At 42.5% G+C, this 18,459-nt stretch overlaps 1 protein-coding gene across 2 annotated transcripts in view; it reads left to right on the forward strand.

Annotated features, from left to right (window-relative positions):
* The window catches only part of ARFGEF2 (ADP ribosylation factor guanine nucleotide exchange factor 2), a 113,221-nt gene that overhangs the window by 47,051 nt on the left and 47,711 nt on the right, over positions 1-18,459 (forward strand). For both annotated transcript variants that reach the window (XM_003904638.5, XM_009215954.4), the window contains exons 10-18: positions 384-618; positions 1,589-1,688; positions 2,409-2,548; positions 4,031-4,139; positions 5,275-5,458; positions 13,920-14,031; positions 14,571-14,776; positions 17,812-17,896; positions 18,001-18,172. In XM_003904638.5, the coding sequence (XP_003904687.1) occupies positions 384-618; positions 1,589-1,688; positions 2,409-2,548; positions 4,031-4,139; positions 5,275-5,458; positions 13,920-14,031; positions 14,571-14,776; positions 17,812-17,896; positions 18,001-18,172 (1,343 nt within the window). The remainder of the gene's footprint in view (positions 1-383; positions 619-1,588; positions 1,689-2,408; positions 2,549-4,030; positions 4,140-5,274; positions 5,459-13,919; positions 14,032-14,570; positions 14,777-17,811; positions 17,897-18,000; positions 18,173-18,459) is intronic.

Below are 18,459 nucleotides of genomic sequence, written 5' to 3' on the forward strand. Positions count from 1 at the left end.
GGTGGATAAAGAGCACCGTCTTCATGGTGTGTGAAGATAGGGTGAGCCAGGTGTCTCAGCCTCCCACAAGTGATGTAAAGTCATTGATTCTCTCAGTGCAGTTGTAGAACCTGCTCTCCAGAATCAGTTGACACTTTGCTCCTGCTATATTCTCTACTTCGTGATGGAGAGGGACAAAAAGGAATTGGCAGCTCTTGTTCTCAAAGGGCCTGCAATTCCAGAAGGACCCACCTCATGCCATCTGCCCTGATTCTCCTGACATTTAGGTGCTATTAATTCTTTAAACTTCTGCTCATTGGTAGAGGAGCAAGGCCTTCTCAAGAAACATACTGTTTGACATTTTTTCTTTTAGCACTGTTACGGTTTTTCATTTTCTTTGCCAGATCCCATGAGCTGCGTTCCAAGGTGGTTTCCCTGCAGCTGCTCCTCTCTGTGTTACAAAATGCTGGCCCCGTATTTAGGACTCACGAGATGTTCATCAATGCAATCAAGCAATATCTCTGTGTGGCCTTGTCCAAAAACGGCGTCTCTTCAGTGCCTGATGTCTTTGAGCTGTCTCTTGCCATTTTTCTTACTCTTCTTTCAAACTTTAAAATGCACTTGAAAATGCAGATAGAGGTATGGACTCCGAAGTTTTTTCATTTGATTGTTTACTATTATTAATAATAATACTCAATGTTGAGAATGCTGCTAATATTATACACTAAGCATTAGGAAAATGGTTCGTGAAAATGTTTCATATCTTACCATCCGGAACTCAGGAGTGGGCAGGGGCAGGGAGGGTAAATGGCATACTCATCAGCTGGCACCCCAGTAAATCAGAACTTTTTAAATGAGTAAGAGAGTATCTTTTTATAAAAAGTTACTGCCCTCAGGCTGGGCGCAGTGGCTCATGCCTGTAATCCCAGCACTTTGGGAGGCTGAGGCAGGCGGATCACGAGGTCAGATCGAGATCATCCTGGCTAACATGGTGAAACCCTGTTTTTACTAAAAATACAAAAAAATTAGCCGGGCGAGGTGGCGGGCGCCTGTAGTCCCAGCTACTCGGGAGGCTGAGGCAGGAGAATGGCATGAACCCAGGAGGCAGAGCTTGCAGTGAGCTGAGATTGCGCCACTGCACTGCAGCCTGGGCAACAGAGCGAGACTCCGTCTCAAAAAAAAAAAAAAAAAAAAGTTACTGCCCCTAGATCTTATGTGCCTTTCATTTTAACCAAAGGATATGGGCTATATGCTGGGCTCGCCCCCTAAACATGTCTGTTTGGTCTGTAAATTGTTTGAAATCATTTAGATTAGTTGCCAAATTGAGAAATCCTATTTTACATGAAAATCCAGATTTCTGGTTTCTCTCCAAAAAGTCACAACATGGGTCCTGCATTTCCACTTGGCAGCTCCCCTGATGGCCCCTACCCTGCCAGCCGTCCCCACCAAGGCCAGGGTCCTGACGCTGCCCAGCCGGGCGGGCGCTCCACTCTCCTGCCCAGGGTGCTTTACTTACTGCAGGATCGGGTTGGCTTCTGAAGACTTTGGAGGTTTTGAGCCCTGGTTGAAACTGTTAATTAGTGTCCTCCTTTGTCTTTATGTCATATAGGTCTTTTTCAAAGAAATTTTCTTGAACATTTTAGAAACATCAACAAGTTCTTTTGAGCACAGGTGGATGGTCATTCAGACTCTGACGAGGATCTGTGCAGGTATTTTCACCTGGGGACACTCATCCACAGGACTTTTGATGCTTTAATTTGCCAAAGCTCAGATTAAGACTTTTAACTCCTCCTTTTAGAGTTTTAAAGAAGGATTGGAAATAAAAGGCTAATTCTAACCTAGTCCTGTCCCACCTCTCCTTTTTTAGAGGATGACCAACTCAGGCTGGTTTGCCAAGGACTTCCTGGGTTTAGCACTAAGTCTCATGTCCCAGAAACCCCCTAATCTCATCAAACTGGAACACTTGGTTACATTACCTACAAGCTGAGTACTGTTAGTCACAGGACCTAAGATATTGGTGCTGCCAATTTTTGATTGGGTGCTATGGTAAATGTGGATTTACCTTACACTATACAATTATGTGGCCTCAAAGTAAGCATCCTGCTTGTCTGGCATCAAATGTATTTTTGTAAGAGTGACACAACTTTAAGAGGTGGATCAGGCAATTGTTAGCCCCTTCCTTGATGAGAAAAGTGAGCCTTGGACAGGTGGAATGAACCACCTGAGATTTCAGTTTGCTCAGAAGCGGGCCTGAAAACAACCTCCTCTCTGCCAGCTTCCTAGTACTTCCAACATGTGTTTCCTGAGTGAGATGCGGCCACCGGAGCCTGTAGTTCACTGGGGAAATTTGTTGGCAAACATCTTGTTTGATAAGAAAACATAACTGCTATTTGATCAGAATTTCTGATACTTGTATGTTATTTTCCAAGATGCCCAGTGTGTTGTGGATATTTATGTCAACTACGACTGTGATTTAAATGCTGCTAACATTTTCGAGCGCCTTGTAAATGATTTATCCAAAATTGCTCAGGGAAGAAGTGGACATGAGCTGGGAATGACACCTCTGCAGGTAAAAACACTGTGGACACTCAATTATATTAAAGTTTATTCATTCCAATAAACATTTATTGAGTGCCACCACATACCAGGCACTGTCCTTGATATAGCAGTGAACAAAACAGGCATACGTATTCACACATTTCCTGCCATCATAAAACGACATTAAAGAAGTCAGTTCAGATGATCATAAGGTCTGCAGAGAAGAATAAAGCAGGGACGGCAGAGAGGAAGTGCTGGAGGTGGGGTGCTGTAATTCTTAATGGAGTCATTAGGGTAGTATCCCTTAGAAGGTAACCTTTGAGCTGAGACCCATAGGAAGCAAATTCATTCTCAGTCACCCTTCCAAAGATAGCGTGGAAAACAGGATCCCAGTCTGCAATAGAGGCAAAGGAGATTGGCTAGGAGCCGAATACCTTATTAGAGCACCTACAAAGAAAATAGGATGCTTAACTCTAGGTTTCTGAATGAACTGGTCAGAGGGTCTCCGACCTCCCTGGAATTATGTGTGGAATTTTGGTGTATGGGCATTTTTCCTAAAAGATGGTCATAGTTGTCATTGGAATCACAGAGATCTGTGCTGTCCGAGATGCTGTTTTGAATCTAAAATATTTGCAGTTTTTTTAGATGATCTGCAACTCATAATTCAACTTATTATTTAAGAATGCTATTTATTTTTGAAAAATCAGTATTTTTATTTACTTAAAGGGTGAGCCTTAAAATGGAATGCATTTGTGGGTGTTTAGGGGATACGTTGTATCCAGAGTCACTTGCAGCATAATTCAAGGTTCTTTTCTCCTTTTTTTCAGAGTCACTGGTTAAGACCTTGTTATTTGTGTGTGATTTTTTTTTTTTTTGGAGACAGAATCTCGCTCTGTCACCCAGGCTGGAGTGCAGTGGCACGATCTCAGCTCACTGCAACGTCCACCTCCCAGGTTCAAGTGATTCTCCTGCCTCAGCCTCCCAAGTGGCAGGGATTACAGGTGGCTGCCACCACACCCGGCTTATTTTTGTCTTTTTAGTAGAGACGGGGTTTCACCATCTTGTCCAGGCTGGTCTTGAACTCCTTACCTCAGGTGATCCCCCCGCCTCAGCCTCCCAAAGTGCTAGGATTACAGGCGTGAACCACAGCGCCTGGCCAAGACCTTGTTATTAAAAAAATAATAATAAAATTTAAAGTTTTTTTTTTAATCACACGAGAAATGAATGAAAACTTCTTTTGAAAATCCAAATAACGTTGTTCATTTTAGGAAAACACATGCCCCATATTTTTGCTGCTGGAGTGTTTGTAATGAGCATCTTTAGAGATGTCCAGGGTTTTCGCAGTGTATCCTTGATACTTGTCAGTTCTTAGCTCTGGGTTTGTTTCATCCTTAATAGCACTGACTGTCAGTGATTTATCTCATAGCCTCACTGGGGTCCGAGAAAGCCTCATAGATGTCTGTTCTCTTTGTTTTTCTCTTAAGTCTCTTTCCTGTGTCACTTCGTCCCTTAGGAGCTCAGCCTGAGGAAGAAAGGCCTGGAGTGTCTCGTGTCCATTCTCAAGTGCATGGTGGAGTGGAGCAAAGACCTGTATGTGAATCCCAACCACCAGACCAGCCTCGGTGAGACAGCGTTGCTGCCATACCCACCTCCATTCATAATAGGCTCCTGTGACTGCTGGGAACAGTTGTCTTAGTATAGTTGTTTTAGAATTGAAAAAGCCTTTTTAGTTTGCTAAATACCTATATTATTTTGAAAGTTCTGCTTTTTAATGCATCTGGAGTTGTGTGAAGTTATGCTGTAACTTCATTGTTTCAAATGCAGAGCCAGTTGCTCCAGTGCCTTTTTAATAGTTGCTCATTCCCTCACTGATTCAAAGCATCACCTTTATGATACACCAAATGTTCCTATGTATGTAAGTCTGTTTCTGGAATTTTAATTTTTTTAAAGAGACAGGGTCTCTTTCCATTACCCAGGCTGGAGTACAGTGGTGCAGTTGTAGCTCACTGCAGCCTTAAACTCCTGGGCTCAAGCAGTCCTCCCACCTTAGCCTCCCAAAGCACTGGGATTACAGATGTGAGCCATTGTGCCTGGCCTTCTTTCTAGATTTTCTATTCTGTTCTGTTTGTTTTAACACCAACACCACACTTGTTTTTGGTATCTTGTAGGGCAAGTCCTCCTATTCATTGTTCTTTAAGTTGTCTTGCTCGTTATTTTGCCTTTTTTACGCTTTCATGTGAATTTTAGAATTAGCTCATCAAGGCCTGGTGTGGTGGCTCATGCCTATAACCCCAGCACTTTGGGAGGCCGAGGGTGGTGGATCACGAGATGAGGCATTGAAGACCAGCCTGACTAACATAGTGAAACCCTGTCTCTATTAAAAATACAAAAAATTAGCCGGGTATGGTGGTGGGCGCCTGTAATCCCAGCCACTCTGGAGGCTGACGCGGGAGAATCACTTGAACCTGCAAGGCGGAGGTTGCAGTGAGCCGAGATTGCGCCACTGCACTCCAGCCAGGACGACCGTGCGAGACTCCGTCTCAAAAAAAAAAAAAAAAGAATTAGCTCATCAAGTTCCATGAGGAAACAAGTTTTTAAGTAAAGTATCTGATACTAAGGTTTCATGCTTATAATCTTTATGGTATAGAGTTGTTGCTATTACAGGTCTCGGAAAGGGAGCCATGCAGCCAGACCTAGCTCGGCTATGTCTGTCCCCCACCTGCTTATTTGGCTTCCTTTACTTTTACTTCTCTGCAGGTCAGGAGAGGCTCATGGATCAGGAAATGGGGGATGGGAAAGGCCTTGACATGGCGAGACGGTGTAGTGTGACATCCATGGAGTCCACAGTGTCCTCAGGGACCCAGACAACTGTTCAGGATGACCCCGAGCAATTTGAGGTCATCAAGCAACAAAAAGAAATCATCGAACACGGCATCGAGCTGTGAGTGTGGCTGCTGTTAACTAGCAGGGATTCTAGCAAAGCCATATTTTCTCTGGGAACCTGGGACTGATTCCTGAAAAGGAAATACCTGTTTACAAAAAGGCTGATGCTGGCACTTGTGGCTGAGCCTGATTGAGCCAGGCAATCAGTGAATGAGCGTATGTGTGTGTGTCTGTGCACAGAGACAGAGAAAATTTTAATACCTTTGTGTGGTTGATGCAGCCTTTTTTTCCCCCTTTCTAATGAAAATAATAAAACCAATTTAGAAAATACAGAAAAGTATAAAGTAATAATGTAAAAATCACTCATAAAATTACTGCCTGAGATGGCCCAGCGCAGTGGCTCATGCCTGTAATCCCAGCACTTTGGGAGGCCAAGGTGGGCGGATCACGGGGTCAAAAGATCGAGACCATCCTGGCTAACATGGTGAAACCCCGTCTCTACTAAAAATAAAAAAAATTAGCTGGGCATGATGGTGGGTGCCTATAGTCCCAGGTACTCAGGAGGCTGAGGCAGGAGAATGGCATGAACCCAGGAGGTGAAGCTTGCAGTGAGCTGAGATCGCGCCACTGCACTCCAGCCTGGGCAGCAGAGACTCTGTGTCAAAAAAATTACTGCCTGAGGAAATCACCATTGGTGCATTTTTTTTCAACTGTATATTATGAAAAATTTCAACTTAGCAAAAAATTACCATTTGTCTTATTTGTTTTATTTTTTTTTTAGATGTGTTATTTTATTTTATTTTCTTATATTTTAAGTTCTAGGGTATATATGCACAACTTGCAGGTTTGTTACGTAGGTATACATGTGCCATGTTGGTTTGCTGTACCCATTAACTCATCATTTACATTAGGTATTTCTAATGCTGTCCCTCCCCCTGTGCCCCACCCCGCGACAGGCCCCCTATGTGTGATATTCCCCGCCCTGTGTCCAAGTGTTCTCATTGTTCAGTACCCACCTATCAGTGAAAACATGCAGTGTTTGGTTTTCTGTCCTTGTGATAGTTTGCTCAGAATGATGGTTTCCAGCTTCATCCATGTCCCTGCAAAGGACATGAACTCATCCTTGCTTATAGATGCATAGTATTCCATGGTGTATATGTGCCACATTTTCTTAATCCCGTATGTCATTGATGGACATTTGGGTTGGTTCCAAGTTTTTGCTACTGTGAATAGTGCCGCAATAAACATATGTGTGCGTGTGTCTTTATAGTAGCATGATTTATAATCCTTTGGGTATATACCCAATAATGGGATTGCTGGGTCAAATGGTATTTCTATTTCTAGATCCTTGAGGAGTCGCCACACTGTCTTCCACAGTGGTTGGACTAGTTTACCCTCCCGCCAACAGTGTAAAAGTGTTCCTATTTCTCCACATCCTCTCCAGCATCTGTTGTTTCCTGACTTGTTAATGATCGCCATTCTAACTGGTTTGAGATGGTATCTCATTGTGATTTGGATTTGCATTTCTCTGATGACCAGTGATGATGAGCATTTTTTCATGTGTCTGTTGGCTACATAAATGTCTTCTTTTGAGAAGTGTCTGTTCATATCCTTTGCCTACTTTTTGATGGGGTTGCTTGTTTTTTTTTTTTTGTAAATTTGTTTAAGTTCTTTGTAGATTCTGGATATTAGCCCTTTGTCAGATGGGTAGATTGCAAGAATTTCCCCCATTCTGTAGGTTGCCTGTTCACTCTGATGGTAGTTTCTTTTGCTGTGCAGAAGCTCTTTAGTTTAATTAGATCCAATTTGTCTGTTTTGGCTTTTGTTGCCGTTGCTTTTGGTGTTTTAGTCATGAAGTCCTTGCCCATGCCTATGTCCTGAATGGTATTGCCTAGGTTTTCTTCTAGGGTTTTTATGGTTTTAGGTGTAACATTTAAGTCTTGAATCCATCTTGAATTAATTTTTGTATAAGGTGTAAGGAAGGGATCCAGTTTCAGCTTTCTACATATGGCTAGCCAGTTTTTCCAGCACCATTTATTAAATAGGGAATCCTTTCCCCATTTCTTCTTTTTCTCAGGTTTGTCAAAGATCAGATGGCTGTAGATGTTGGTGTTACTTCTGAGGCCTCTGTTCTGTTCCATTGGTCTATCTCTTTGCTTTGGTACCAATACCACACTGTTTTGGTTACTGTAGCCTTGTAGTATAGTTTGAAGTCAGATAGTGTGATGCCTCTAGCTTTGTTCTTTTTGCTTAGGATTATCTTGGCAATGTGGGCTCTTTTTCGGTTCCATGTGAACTTTAAAGTAGTTTTTTCCAATTCTGTAAAGAAAGTCATTGGTAGCTTGATGGGGATGGCATTTAATCTATTACCTTGGGCGGTATGGCCATTTTCATGATATTGATTCTTCCTATCCATGAGCATGGAATGTTCTTCCATTTGTTTGTGTCCTCTTTTATTTCGTTGAGCAGTGGTTTGTAGTTCTCCTTGAAGAGGTCCTTCACATCCCTTGTAAGTTGGATTCCTAGGTATTTTATTCTCTTTCTAGCAATTGTGAATGGGAGTTCACTCACAATTTGGCTCTCCATTTATCTCTTGTTGGTGTAAAGGAATGCTTTTGATTTTTGCACATTGATTTTATATCCTAAGACTTTGCTGAAGTTGCTTATCAGCTTAAGGAGATTTTGGGCTGAGACGATGGGGTTTTCTAAACATACAATCATGTTATCTGCAAACTGGGACAATTTGACTTCCTCTTTTCCTAATTGAATACCCTTTATTTATTTCTCTTACCTGATTGCCCTTGCCAGAACTTCCAACACTATGTTGCATAGGAGTGGTGAGAGAGTGCATCCCTGTCTTGTGCTAGTTTTCAAAGGGAATGCTTCCAGTTTTTGCCCATTCAGTATGATAACTGGCTGTGGGTTTGTCATAAATAGCTCTTATTATTTTGAGATACGTCCCATTGGTACCTAGTTTATTGAGAGTTTTTAGCACGAAGGGCTGTTGAATTTTGTCAAAGGCAAAATTTTCTGCATCTATCGAGATAATCGTGGTTTTTGTCGTTGGTTCTGTTTATGTGATGGATTACATTTATTGATTTGCATATGTTGAGCTAGCCTTGCATCCCAGGGATGAAGCCAACTTGATCATGGTGGATAAGCTTTTTGATGTGCTGCTGGATTCGATTTGCCAGTATTTTATTGAGGATTTTCGCATTGATGTTCATCAGGGATATTCGTCTAAAATTCTCTTTTTTTGTTTTGTCTGCCAGGCTGTGGTATCAGGATGATGTTGGCCTCATAAAATGAGTTAGGGAGGATTCCGTCTTTTTCTGTTGATTGGAATAGTTTCAGAAGGAATGGTACCAGCTTCTCTTTGTACCTCTGGTAGAATTCGGCTGTGAATCCATCTGGTCTTGCACTTTTTTTGGTTGGTAGGCTATTAATTATTGCCTCAATTTCAGAGCCTGTTATTGGTCTCTTCAGAGATTCAGCTTCTTCCTGGTTTAGTCTTGGAAGGGTGTATGTGTCCAGGAATTTATCCATTTCTTCTAGATTTTCTAGTTTATTTGCATAGAGGTGTTTATAGTATTCTGTCATGGTAGTTTGTATTTCTGTGGAATCAGAAAATAAAATATTGCATCTATTTGATTCTTCTCTCTTCTTCTTTATTAGTCTTGCTAGCAGTCTATCAATTTTGTTGATCTTTTTTAAAAAAACAGCTCCTGGATTCACTGATTTTTTTGAAGGGTTTTTGTGTCTCTATCTCCTTTAGTTCTGCTCTGATCTTAGTTATTTCTTGCCTTCTGCTAGCTTTTGAATTTGTTTGCTTTTGCTTCTCTAGTTCTTTTAACTGTGAGTTAGGGTGTCAGTTTTAGATCTTTTCTACTTTCTCTTGTGGGCATTTAGTGCTATAAATTTCCCTCTACACACTACTTTAAATGTGTCCAGAGACTCTGGTACGTTGTGTCTTCGTTGTCATTGGTTTCAAATAACATCTTTATTTCTGCCTTCATTTCGTTATTTACCCAGTAGTCATTCAGGAGCAGGTTGTCCAGTTGCCATGTAGTTGTGTGGTTTTGAGTGAGTTTCTTACTCCTGAGTTCTAATTTGATTGCATTGTGGTCTGAGAGACAGTTTGTTGTGATTTCTATTATTTTACATTTGCCGAGGAGTGCTTTACTTACAACTATGTGGTCAGTTTTGGAATAAGTGCGATGTGGTGCTGAGAAAAAGGTATATTCTGTTGATTTGGGGTGGAGAGTTCTGTAGGTGTCTGTTAGGTCCGCTTGGTGCAGAGCTGAGTTCAATTCCTGGATATCCTTGTTAACTTTCTGTCTTGTTGGTATGTCTAATATTGACAGAGGGGTGTTAAAGTCTCTCATTATTATTGTGTGGGAGTCTAAGTCTCTTTGTAGTCTCTAAGGACTTGCTTTATGAATCTAGGTACTCCTGTATTGGGTGCATATATATTTAGGATAGTTAGCTCTTCTTGTTAAATTGATCCCTTTACCATTATGTAATGGCCTTCTTTGTCTCTTTTGATCTTTGTTGGTTTAAGGTCTGTTTTATCAGAGACTAGGATTGCAACCCCTGCTTTTTTTTGCTTTCCATTTGCTTGATGGATCTTCCTCCATCCCTATATTTTGAGCCTCTGTGTGTCTCTGCACGTGAGATGGGTCTCCTGAAGATAGTACACTGATGAGTCTTGACTCTATCCAATTTGCCAGTCTGTGTCTTTTAATTGGGGCATTTAGCCCACTTACATTTAAGGTTAATATTGTTGTGCGTGAATTTGATCCTGTCATTATGATGTTAGCTGGTTATTTTGCCTGTTAGTTGATGCAGTTTCTTCCTAGTATCGATGGTCTTTATACTTTGGCATGCTTTTGCAGTGACTGGTACCAGTTGTTCCTTTCCATGTTTAGTGCTTCCTTCAGGAGCTCTTGTAAGGCAGGCCTGGTGGTGACAAAATCTTTCAGCATTTACTTGTCCGAAGGATTTTATTTCTCCTTCACTTATGAAGCTTAGTTTGGCTGGATATGAAATTCTGGGTTGAAAGTTCTTTTCTTTAAGAATGTTGAATATTGACCCCCACTCTCTTCTGGCTTGTAGAGTTTCTGCCAAGAGATCTGCTATTAGTCCGATGGGCTCCTCTTTGTGGGTAACCCAACCTTTCTCTCTGGCTGCCCTTAACATTTTTTCCTTCATTTCGACCTTGATGAATCTGACAATTGTGTGTCTTGGAGTTGCTCTTCTCTAGGAGTATCGTTGTGGTGTTCTCTGTATTTCCTGAATTTGAAAGTTGACCTGCCTTGCTAGGTTGGGGAAGTTCTCCGGATAATATCCTGAAGAGTGTTTTCCAACTTGATTCCATTCTCCCTGTCACTTTCAGGTACACCAATCAAATGTAGATGTGGTCTTTTCACATAGTCCCATATTTCTTGGAGGCTTTGTTTGTTTCTTTTTACTCTTTTTTCTCTAAACTTCTCTTCTCTCCTTATTTCATTAATTTGATCTTCAGTCACTGATACTCTTTCTTCCACTTGATCAAATCAGCTATTGAAGCTTGTGCATGCATCACGTAGTTCTCATGCCATGCTTTTCAGCTCCATCAGGTCATTTAAGATCTTCTCTATACTGTTTATTCTAGTTAGCCATTTGTCTGATCTTTTTTCAGGGTTCTTAGCTTCCTTGCGATGGGTTTGAACATCCTCCTTTAGCTCGGAGAAGTTTGTTATTACCGACTTTCTGAAGCCTACTTCTGTCAGCTCGTCAAAGTCATTTTCCATCCAGTTTTGTTCTGAAACATTGCTGGGGAGCAATTGCAATCTTTTGGAGGAAAAGAGGTGTTCTGGTTTTTAGAATTTTCAGCTTTTCTGCTCTGATTTCTCCCCATCTTTGTGATTTTATCTACTTTTGGTCTTTGATACTGGTGACCTACAGATGGGGTTTTGGTGTGAATGTCCTTTTTGTTGATGTTGATGCTATTCCTTTCTGTTTGTTAAGTTTTCCTTCTAACAGTCAGGTCCCTTAGCTGCAGGTCTGTTGGAGTTTGCTGGAGGTCCACTCCAGACCCTGTTTGCCTGAGTATCACCAGCAGAGGCTGCAGAACAGCAAATATTGCTGCCTGATCCTTCCTCTGGAAGCTGCGTCCCAGAGGGGCACCCACCTGTATGAGGTGTCAGTCAGCCTCTACTGGGAGGTGTCTCCCAGTTAGGCTACATGGGGGTCAGGGACACACTTGAGGAGGCAGTCTGTCTGTTCTCAGAGCTCAAACACCATACTTGGAGAACCACTGCTCTCTTCAGAGCTGTCAGACAGGGATGTTTAAGTCTGTAGAAGTTTCTGCTGCCTTTTGTTCACTGTGCCCTGCCCACAGAGGTAGAGTCTACAGAGGCAGCAGCCCTGCAGAGCTGTGGTGGGCTCTGCCCAGTTCGAGCTTTGCTGGCTGCTTTGTTTACGTACTCAGGCCTCAGCAATGATGGACGACCGTCACCCTGCCAGGCTGCTGCCTCACAGGTTGATCTCAGACTGCTGAGCTAGCGGTGAGCAAGGCTCCGTGGGCGTGGGACCTGCCGAGCCAGGCAGGGGGTATAATCTCCTGGTGTGCCGTTTGCTAAGACCATTGGAAAAGCGCAGTATTTGGGCGGGAATGTCCCGATTTTCCAGGTATGGTCTGTCACGGCTTCCTTTGGCTAGGAGCGGGAAATCCCCCGACCCCTGGCGCTTCCTGAGTGAGGCGATGCCCCACCCTGCTTCAGCTCGCCCTCTGTGGGCTGCACCCACTGTCCAACCAGTCCCAGTGAGATGAACCAGGTACCTGAGTTGGAAATGCAGAAATCACTATCTTCTGCATTGATCATGCTGGGAGCTACAGACCGGAGCTGTTCCTATTTGGCCATCTTGGAACGGAATCTTACTTGTTTTATTTATGTGTATATTTTTCTGAACCATTTCAAAGTGATTGGTAGCCATCATGAGACCTTAACCAAATCTCTTTGAAAAATAAAGGACATTCTCCCATATAACCACAGCGTCATCATCACAATCATTGGTAAATCTTTATGTGTTTCTTTCCAGTCTTTTACACACATCAACACATACACAATCGTATATTCCAACTTGTGAATGATTAGTTAACTTAGTAAATTCAACTTAAGAGTTGAAGTTAGAGTACTCACTTATTAACTGACATGTTTCATCTTCTCATTTCTGCTGTCACCACCCCACCTCCCTCCAGTGTGTTCTGCCCACAGCAGCTAATCTTTTTAAAACATAAATCAAGTCTTATCACTCTCCTGCCTAAGTCATTCCAGGTTTCCTGTTCTGTATCGTGGCCTGACCCAGCCTCTGGCCTCCCTTGCTGATCTCATCTGCCAATTCCCTTGAGTCACACAATGTATTTTCAGTCCATTGAACACCTCCAGCTCTTTTCACCATGGTGCCTTCTGCTTAAAATTCTCCTGCCTCTTTTCATCTCTCAGACTTGGCAAAACATCTCTTCCTCAGAGGCCTGTAGCAACTGCACTATCTAAACAGGTCCCAAGTTAATTTCCTTACTTGCCCCATTCATGTCTTTCATGATGCTTGCCAGTTTGTGCTTACCCATGAATATCACCCTGCAGCTCAGGCCTGGTAAATAATAAGTTGAGTCTATACATTGGTTAGCTTTGCCTTCCTTTAACAGGAAATAAAAAATAGAATGGGCATGGTGGCTCATGCCCGTTATCCCAGCACTTTGGGAGGCCAAGGTGGGAGGATCACTTGGAGTTCCAGACCAGCCTGGTCAACACAGTGAGACCCTATCTCTTAAATTAAAAAAACAAAAACAAAAGCAAAAAAAGTAGAGAAAGAAAAAAAATAAATACAAAATAACATGCTTAACTTTGTATTTCTCTCTCAAGGAAATCCAAAAGCAGGCAGTCTAAGGCTGCTACGGTGGCTCTTAAGGACATCATAGATCCAGGCTCCTTTTATATGTCTGCTGCACCATACTTAGCCAGAGAGGGTGGTCTCATGGTATAAGATGACTGCTGGAGTACCAGCCATCCCACAAACATTCTGGAGAAGAGGAGGGAAAGAACAAAAAGAGGAAAGAGCAGACTTCCCACCTGAGTTGACTTTGTTTAAGGGTCCTTCCTAGAAGCACCCACACCACTTCTGCTCCCACCTCGCTGGCTGAAAGTTTATCACATGGCCATCCTTTATTTAAGGGAGGCAGGGAAATGTTGTTTTTATTCTACATGGCGGTGTGCCCAACTAAACATGTAGGGTTCTGTTAGTGTTAAGAAGGAGATAGTGGATATGAGGTGACAACCAGCAGACTCTGACCAGGTGTAGCTGGGTCAGAAATTGAAGACGGAATTTGGAAAAGCTGCCAGTACAGACATGACCTTGCTAGCTTATATGTAATGGCACGTTCATAGTATTCTATTATAATTTATCTCAAATACCAGCTTTTGCTATCCTCCAGATTTTGAAATAAGCAACTTGTGTCCCATCTCTGCTTGAAACAGGTTCAACAAGAAACCTAAGAGGGGGATCCAGTTTCTCCAGGAGCAGGGCATGCTGGGAACGTCAATTGAAGATATAGCCCAATTCCTGCACCAGGAGGAGCGCCTGGATTCCGTAAGGCTGGGGGTGTAGCACTTGCATGTGAGTTCTGTCAGGTGATTGTGAGCCCTCACCAGTTTTAACCTCGAGATTGGCTGGCCCTGAGTACATTGTCTATTGTCCACACCCTGGTTACAGCAGTCCTGCGTATCCCTGTGGCTAGTGTTGCAGAAAGCTCTTTGATGGGAATAAACTAGCCTCCCAGCAGGTGGCTACATATTTGCTGGAAAAGTATCAGAGCTGGAAGTGTTCCTTGACTGCCAGAAACAGTTCTTCTGGCTGCCTGTCTGCAACTAACCTCCTGAGTGTGCCCCATCATTCTCTCCATTTTAAGTCTGTTGTGCCTCCTCCTCTTCCTTCATCCATGCAGGACAGGCTGCTTCTGGAATGGGTGAGTGGGTGGACAGGTCAGGGAGTTCCCTATCTTTTTTAGCAGTCCAGCCTATTCTGGGTAGTTAGGGCCAGGCTATTCTGACTCCACCCTTTGGCTGCTGGGTTTTGCTGTGGGTTTGTATTTGACAATTTCTAGGTATAAGTGAGTGTGTATGTTTTAGACCCAAGTAGGCGATTTTCTGGGAGATAGCACAAGGTTCAACAAGGAGGTGATGTATGCCTACGTGGACCAACTTGACTTCTGTGAAAAAGAATTTGTCTCAGCCCTGCGGACATTCCTAGAAGGTTTCCGCCTACCTGGGGAAGCCCAAAAGATTGACCGATTAATGGAGAAGTTTGCTGCAAGATACATAGAATGCAACCAAGGGTGAGCACTGATTTTGAGTCCCTCCCAGATCATCTGTTTGCCTGCCTCAGAACACTAATTTTAATTTCATTGGGGTTTAATCTTTGTATATCTGTGCCAAGCAACTGAAGCGTTTGTTTACTGTGAGCCAGGCACTGTGCTAAGGGATTATTTCACGTAAGACCTCACAGCAGTCTGTTTATGTCCCTATTCTATGGACAGAGATATTGAGGACCAGAGAGGTTAACTTGCCTAAGATCACGCAGTTAAAGCCCATGCTGTTAGCAACTGTAAAAGAGTAGTTTCATAAGTTGAGAGGAGACAATTGGGCACCTCTTCCCTAATCAAAAACAGTTCCCCTGATTTAATATATGGGGTAGATCTCAAGGATATTGGTTTTTCTTTAATTACATACTGATGACAGGGTTACAGAAATAGCTACATAAGTAATAAAAACCATCAAAGTGCATGATTTTATCTGGGGACCTTTTTTGATGGGCAGTTCGTGATTTTGTAAGAAGTGGAAATAGGAAGAGGAACAAACCATTATTAAATACCCCCTGTGTATGGGCTATGCCATGGGTTTTACATGCATTTAATTTAATGAATGGCAAGCCCAGGAATAGTATCCCTGTTTTACAGATGAGGAAATTGAGAATCTGAGAGATTAAGCAACCTGTCCAAAATTAATCAGCTAGTAAGGAGCAGAGCCAGGATTGAATATGGATTTCTGTAACTCAGAAGCTCATGTTTGGGCCGGACACAGTGGCTCTCGCCTACAATCCCAGCACTTTGGGAGGCTAGAACGGGCAGATCACTTGAGGTCAGAAGTTTGAGACCAGCCTGGCCAATATGGTGAAACCCCATCTCTTCCAAAAATACAAAAAAAAATTAGCTGGGTAATCCCAGCTACTCGGAGGCTGAGGCAGTACAATTGCTTGAACCTGGGAGGCAGAGGCTACAGTGAGCCAAGATTGCACTACTGCACACCAGCCTGGATGACAGAGGTAGATTCTGTCTCAAAGAAAAAAACTCATGTTCTCTCCACCGAACATTAAATTAGAAATATGTCGGCCGGGCGCGGTGGCTCACACCTGTAATCCCAGCACTTTGGGAGGCCAAGACAGGTGGATCACAAGATCAGGAGATGGAGACCATCTTGGCTAACACAGTGAAACCCCGTCTCTACTAAAAATACAAAAAAATTAGCTGGGCATGGTAGTGGGTGCCTGTAGTCCCAGCTACTCAGGAGGCTGAGGCAGGAGAATGGTGTGAACCTGGGAGGTGGAGCTTGCAGTGATCTGAGATCATGCCACTGCATTCCAGGCTGGGCAACAAAGCGAGACTCTGTCTCAAAAGAAAAAAAAAAAAAAAAGAAAGAAAGAAAGAAAGAAATATGTCTGAATATACTGTGACCATGATGTGGAAATTGTTCAGTAGAAACTATTCTTTTTGAGACAGAGGGTCTTGCTCTCTTGCCCTGGTTGGAGTACAGTGGCGTGATCACAGATCACTGCAGCCTGGATCTCCTGGGCTTGATCAGTCCTCCCACCTCAGCCTCCTGAACTGCTGGGACTACAGGTGCATGCCACTGTGCCTGGCTAATTTTTTGTATCATATTTCTGCAGAGAGAGAGTTTCACCATGTTGCCCAGTCTGGTCTTGAACTCCTAGCCTCAAGGGATCCCCCTGCCTCGAACTCCCAAAGTGGGAGATTTACAAATGTGAGCTACCACACCTGGTTGAAACATTTTAATAACTGTTTTGCCTCTCCAGTCAACTTTGTGTTCATATTAATTGCTCCCAGTCTTCCAAGTATATGGCAGGCTGTCCCCAGGAGGTGGCAGGATTGGCAAAGGCAGCATATGATCATTTTAACCAAATGGACGTTAGAACTCTCTGTGAAGGCATAGTTAGATGCTGTTTACTTTAAACGTATCTCTTATGTGGACCTGGAAGCCTTGGTCTGTTTTGCTTAGTTGGTCAATATGTGACCCAGTTTCATCTCATATTAAAATACCTTTGTTGTGTTCTTCAAAATTTCTACTGTTTCTGTTATGGACAGTTTGGACAGAACAGTTTCTAGCTTCAGCCTCATATTGTATGAGGCTGTGCATCCACATGTTGCTGTCCTTCTCTTCTTGACTAAGGCAAAAAAAGTCAGACTTCACCAGCATATTTTTTAGAACAACATAAATATTTTCCATGGTATTTCTACTGTTCAGTGTTATAATGGATAATATAGACTGTAACTAACAGCTAAACAGCAGTTTTAGTCATCTTTATATCTCATGTCTAGCACAGTGCATGGCACAAAATAGATGTTCTCAGGAACAGGACAGGGTGCGGGGAGGCACTCAAGGCACTTAGTGTGTGAAATGTGGTGAGTTGCCCTCTCAGGGTCGGCACCAAGTGTAAGATCTCCTGACCTGCTCACTTGCCTCGCCCTAGTCTTGGCCCCAGATGCTTCTTAGAGTCTTTTTAAAAAAATTATTTGAAATTGCTTTATTCAAAGAAGGCTAAATTTTAATTATTTATTTATTTATTTATTTATTTATTTTGAGACCGTCTCACTCTGTCACCCAGGTTGGAGTGCAGTAGCGCAGTCTCGGCTCACTGTAACCTTCACCTCCCAGGTTCAGGCGATTCTCCTGCCTCAGCCTTCTGAATAGCTGGGATTATGGGCAGCTGCCACCACTCCCAGCTAAGTTTTGTATTTTTAGTAGAGAGGGGGTTTCACCATGTTGGCCAGGCTGGGCTCGAACTCCTGACCTCAGGTGATCCACCCACTTCTGCCTCCCAAAGTGCTGGGATGACAGGCCTGAGCCACCACGCCCTGCCAAAGAAGCCAAAATTTGATACAGATTGTTAATGAGCTTTTTCTACACTCTGGGTTGCTAAGTCTTGTTCAGTGATGATGAAAGCGTAAAAACTCTTGCCTCATTTGGAATCAAGGGGAGTAATCGGCTGCTTTTCTCATGAAATGTGTCTCTGTTAGCATTGTATCTTCTAAACCTCATCACTATGAATATTGATATCTCGAATTTTTTTCTCCAGGCAAACTCTGTTTGCTAGTGCTGACACTGCTTATGTCCTAGCATATTCAATTATTATGCTAACTACAGACTTGCACAGTCCTCAGGTAAAGTAGTTCAATGATTTACATGTTGTAGTAGCTAAATAAGTGGCTTTACTTGGGCAATTGAATGTTTTTAAAATGGTTTTTAATTTTTTTTTTAATTACAGGTAAAAAATAAAATGACAAAAGAGCAGTATATTAAAATGAATCGGGGTATCAATGATAGTAAAGATCTGCCAGAAGAGTATCTCTCAAGCATCTATGAAGAGATAGAAGGCAAGAAAATTGCAATGAAAGAAACAAAAGAGCTCACGATTGCAACCAAATCTACTAAGCAGAGTAAGGTCTAATGGCAAATTATTTCTTTTAGTTCTAATTTGTTAGTGTATCAGAGTGCATGATTAGATACTCTGGTGATAAATTTAATGTGCATATCTAGATATCTGAATAGGAGATGTGATTGAACTAATTATTGTGATTATGTTAGGTCTTTTATAATGTCACTGTCTTGCTAGATTTCTGATGAGGAGCAAGAAGGAATTTGAAATTAGTAATCTGAGAACTAAATTACTCCCAAAAAGTGTTCCTTAAAACTTCACTTTAATTCAGTGGTGATTGTGCCCACC

The sequence above is a fragment of the Papio anubis genome, chromosome 16 (genome assembly GCF_008728515.1).
Source record: "Papio anubis isolate 15944 chromosome 16, Panubis1.0, whole genome shotgun sequence".
NCBI classification, from domain to species: domain Eukaryota; kingdom Metazoa; phylum Chordata; class Mammalia; order Primates; family Cercopithecidae; genus Papio; species Papio anubis.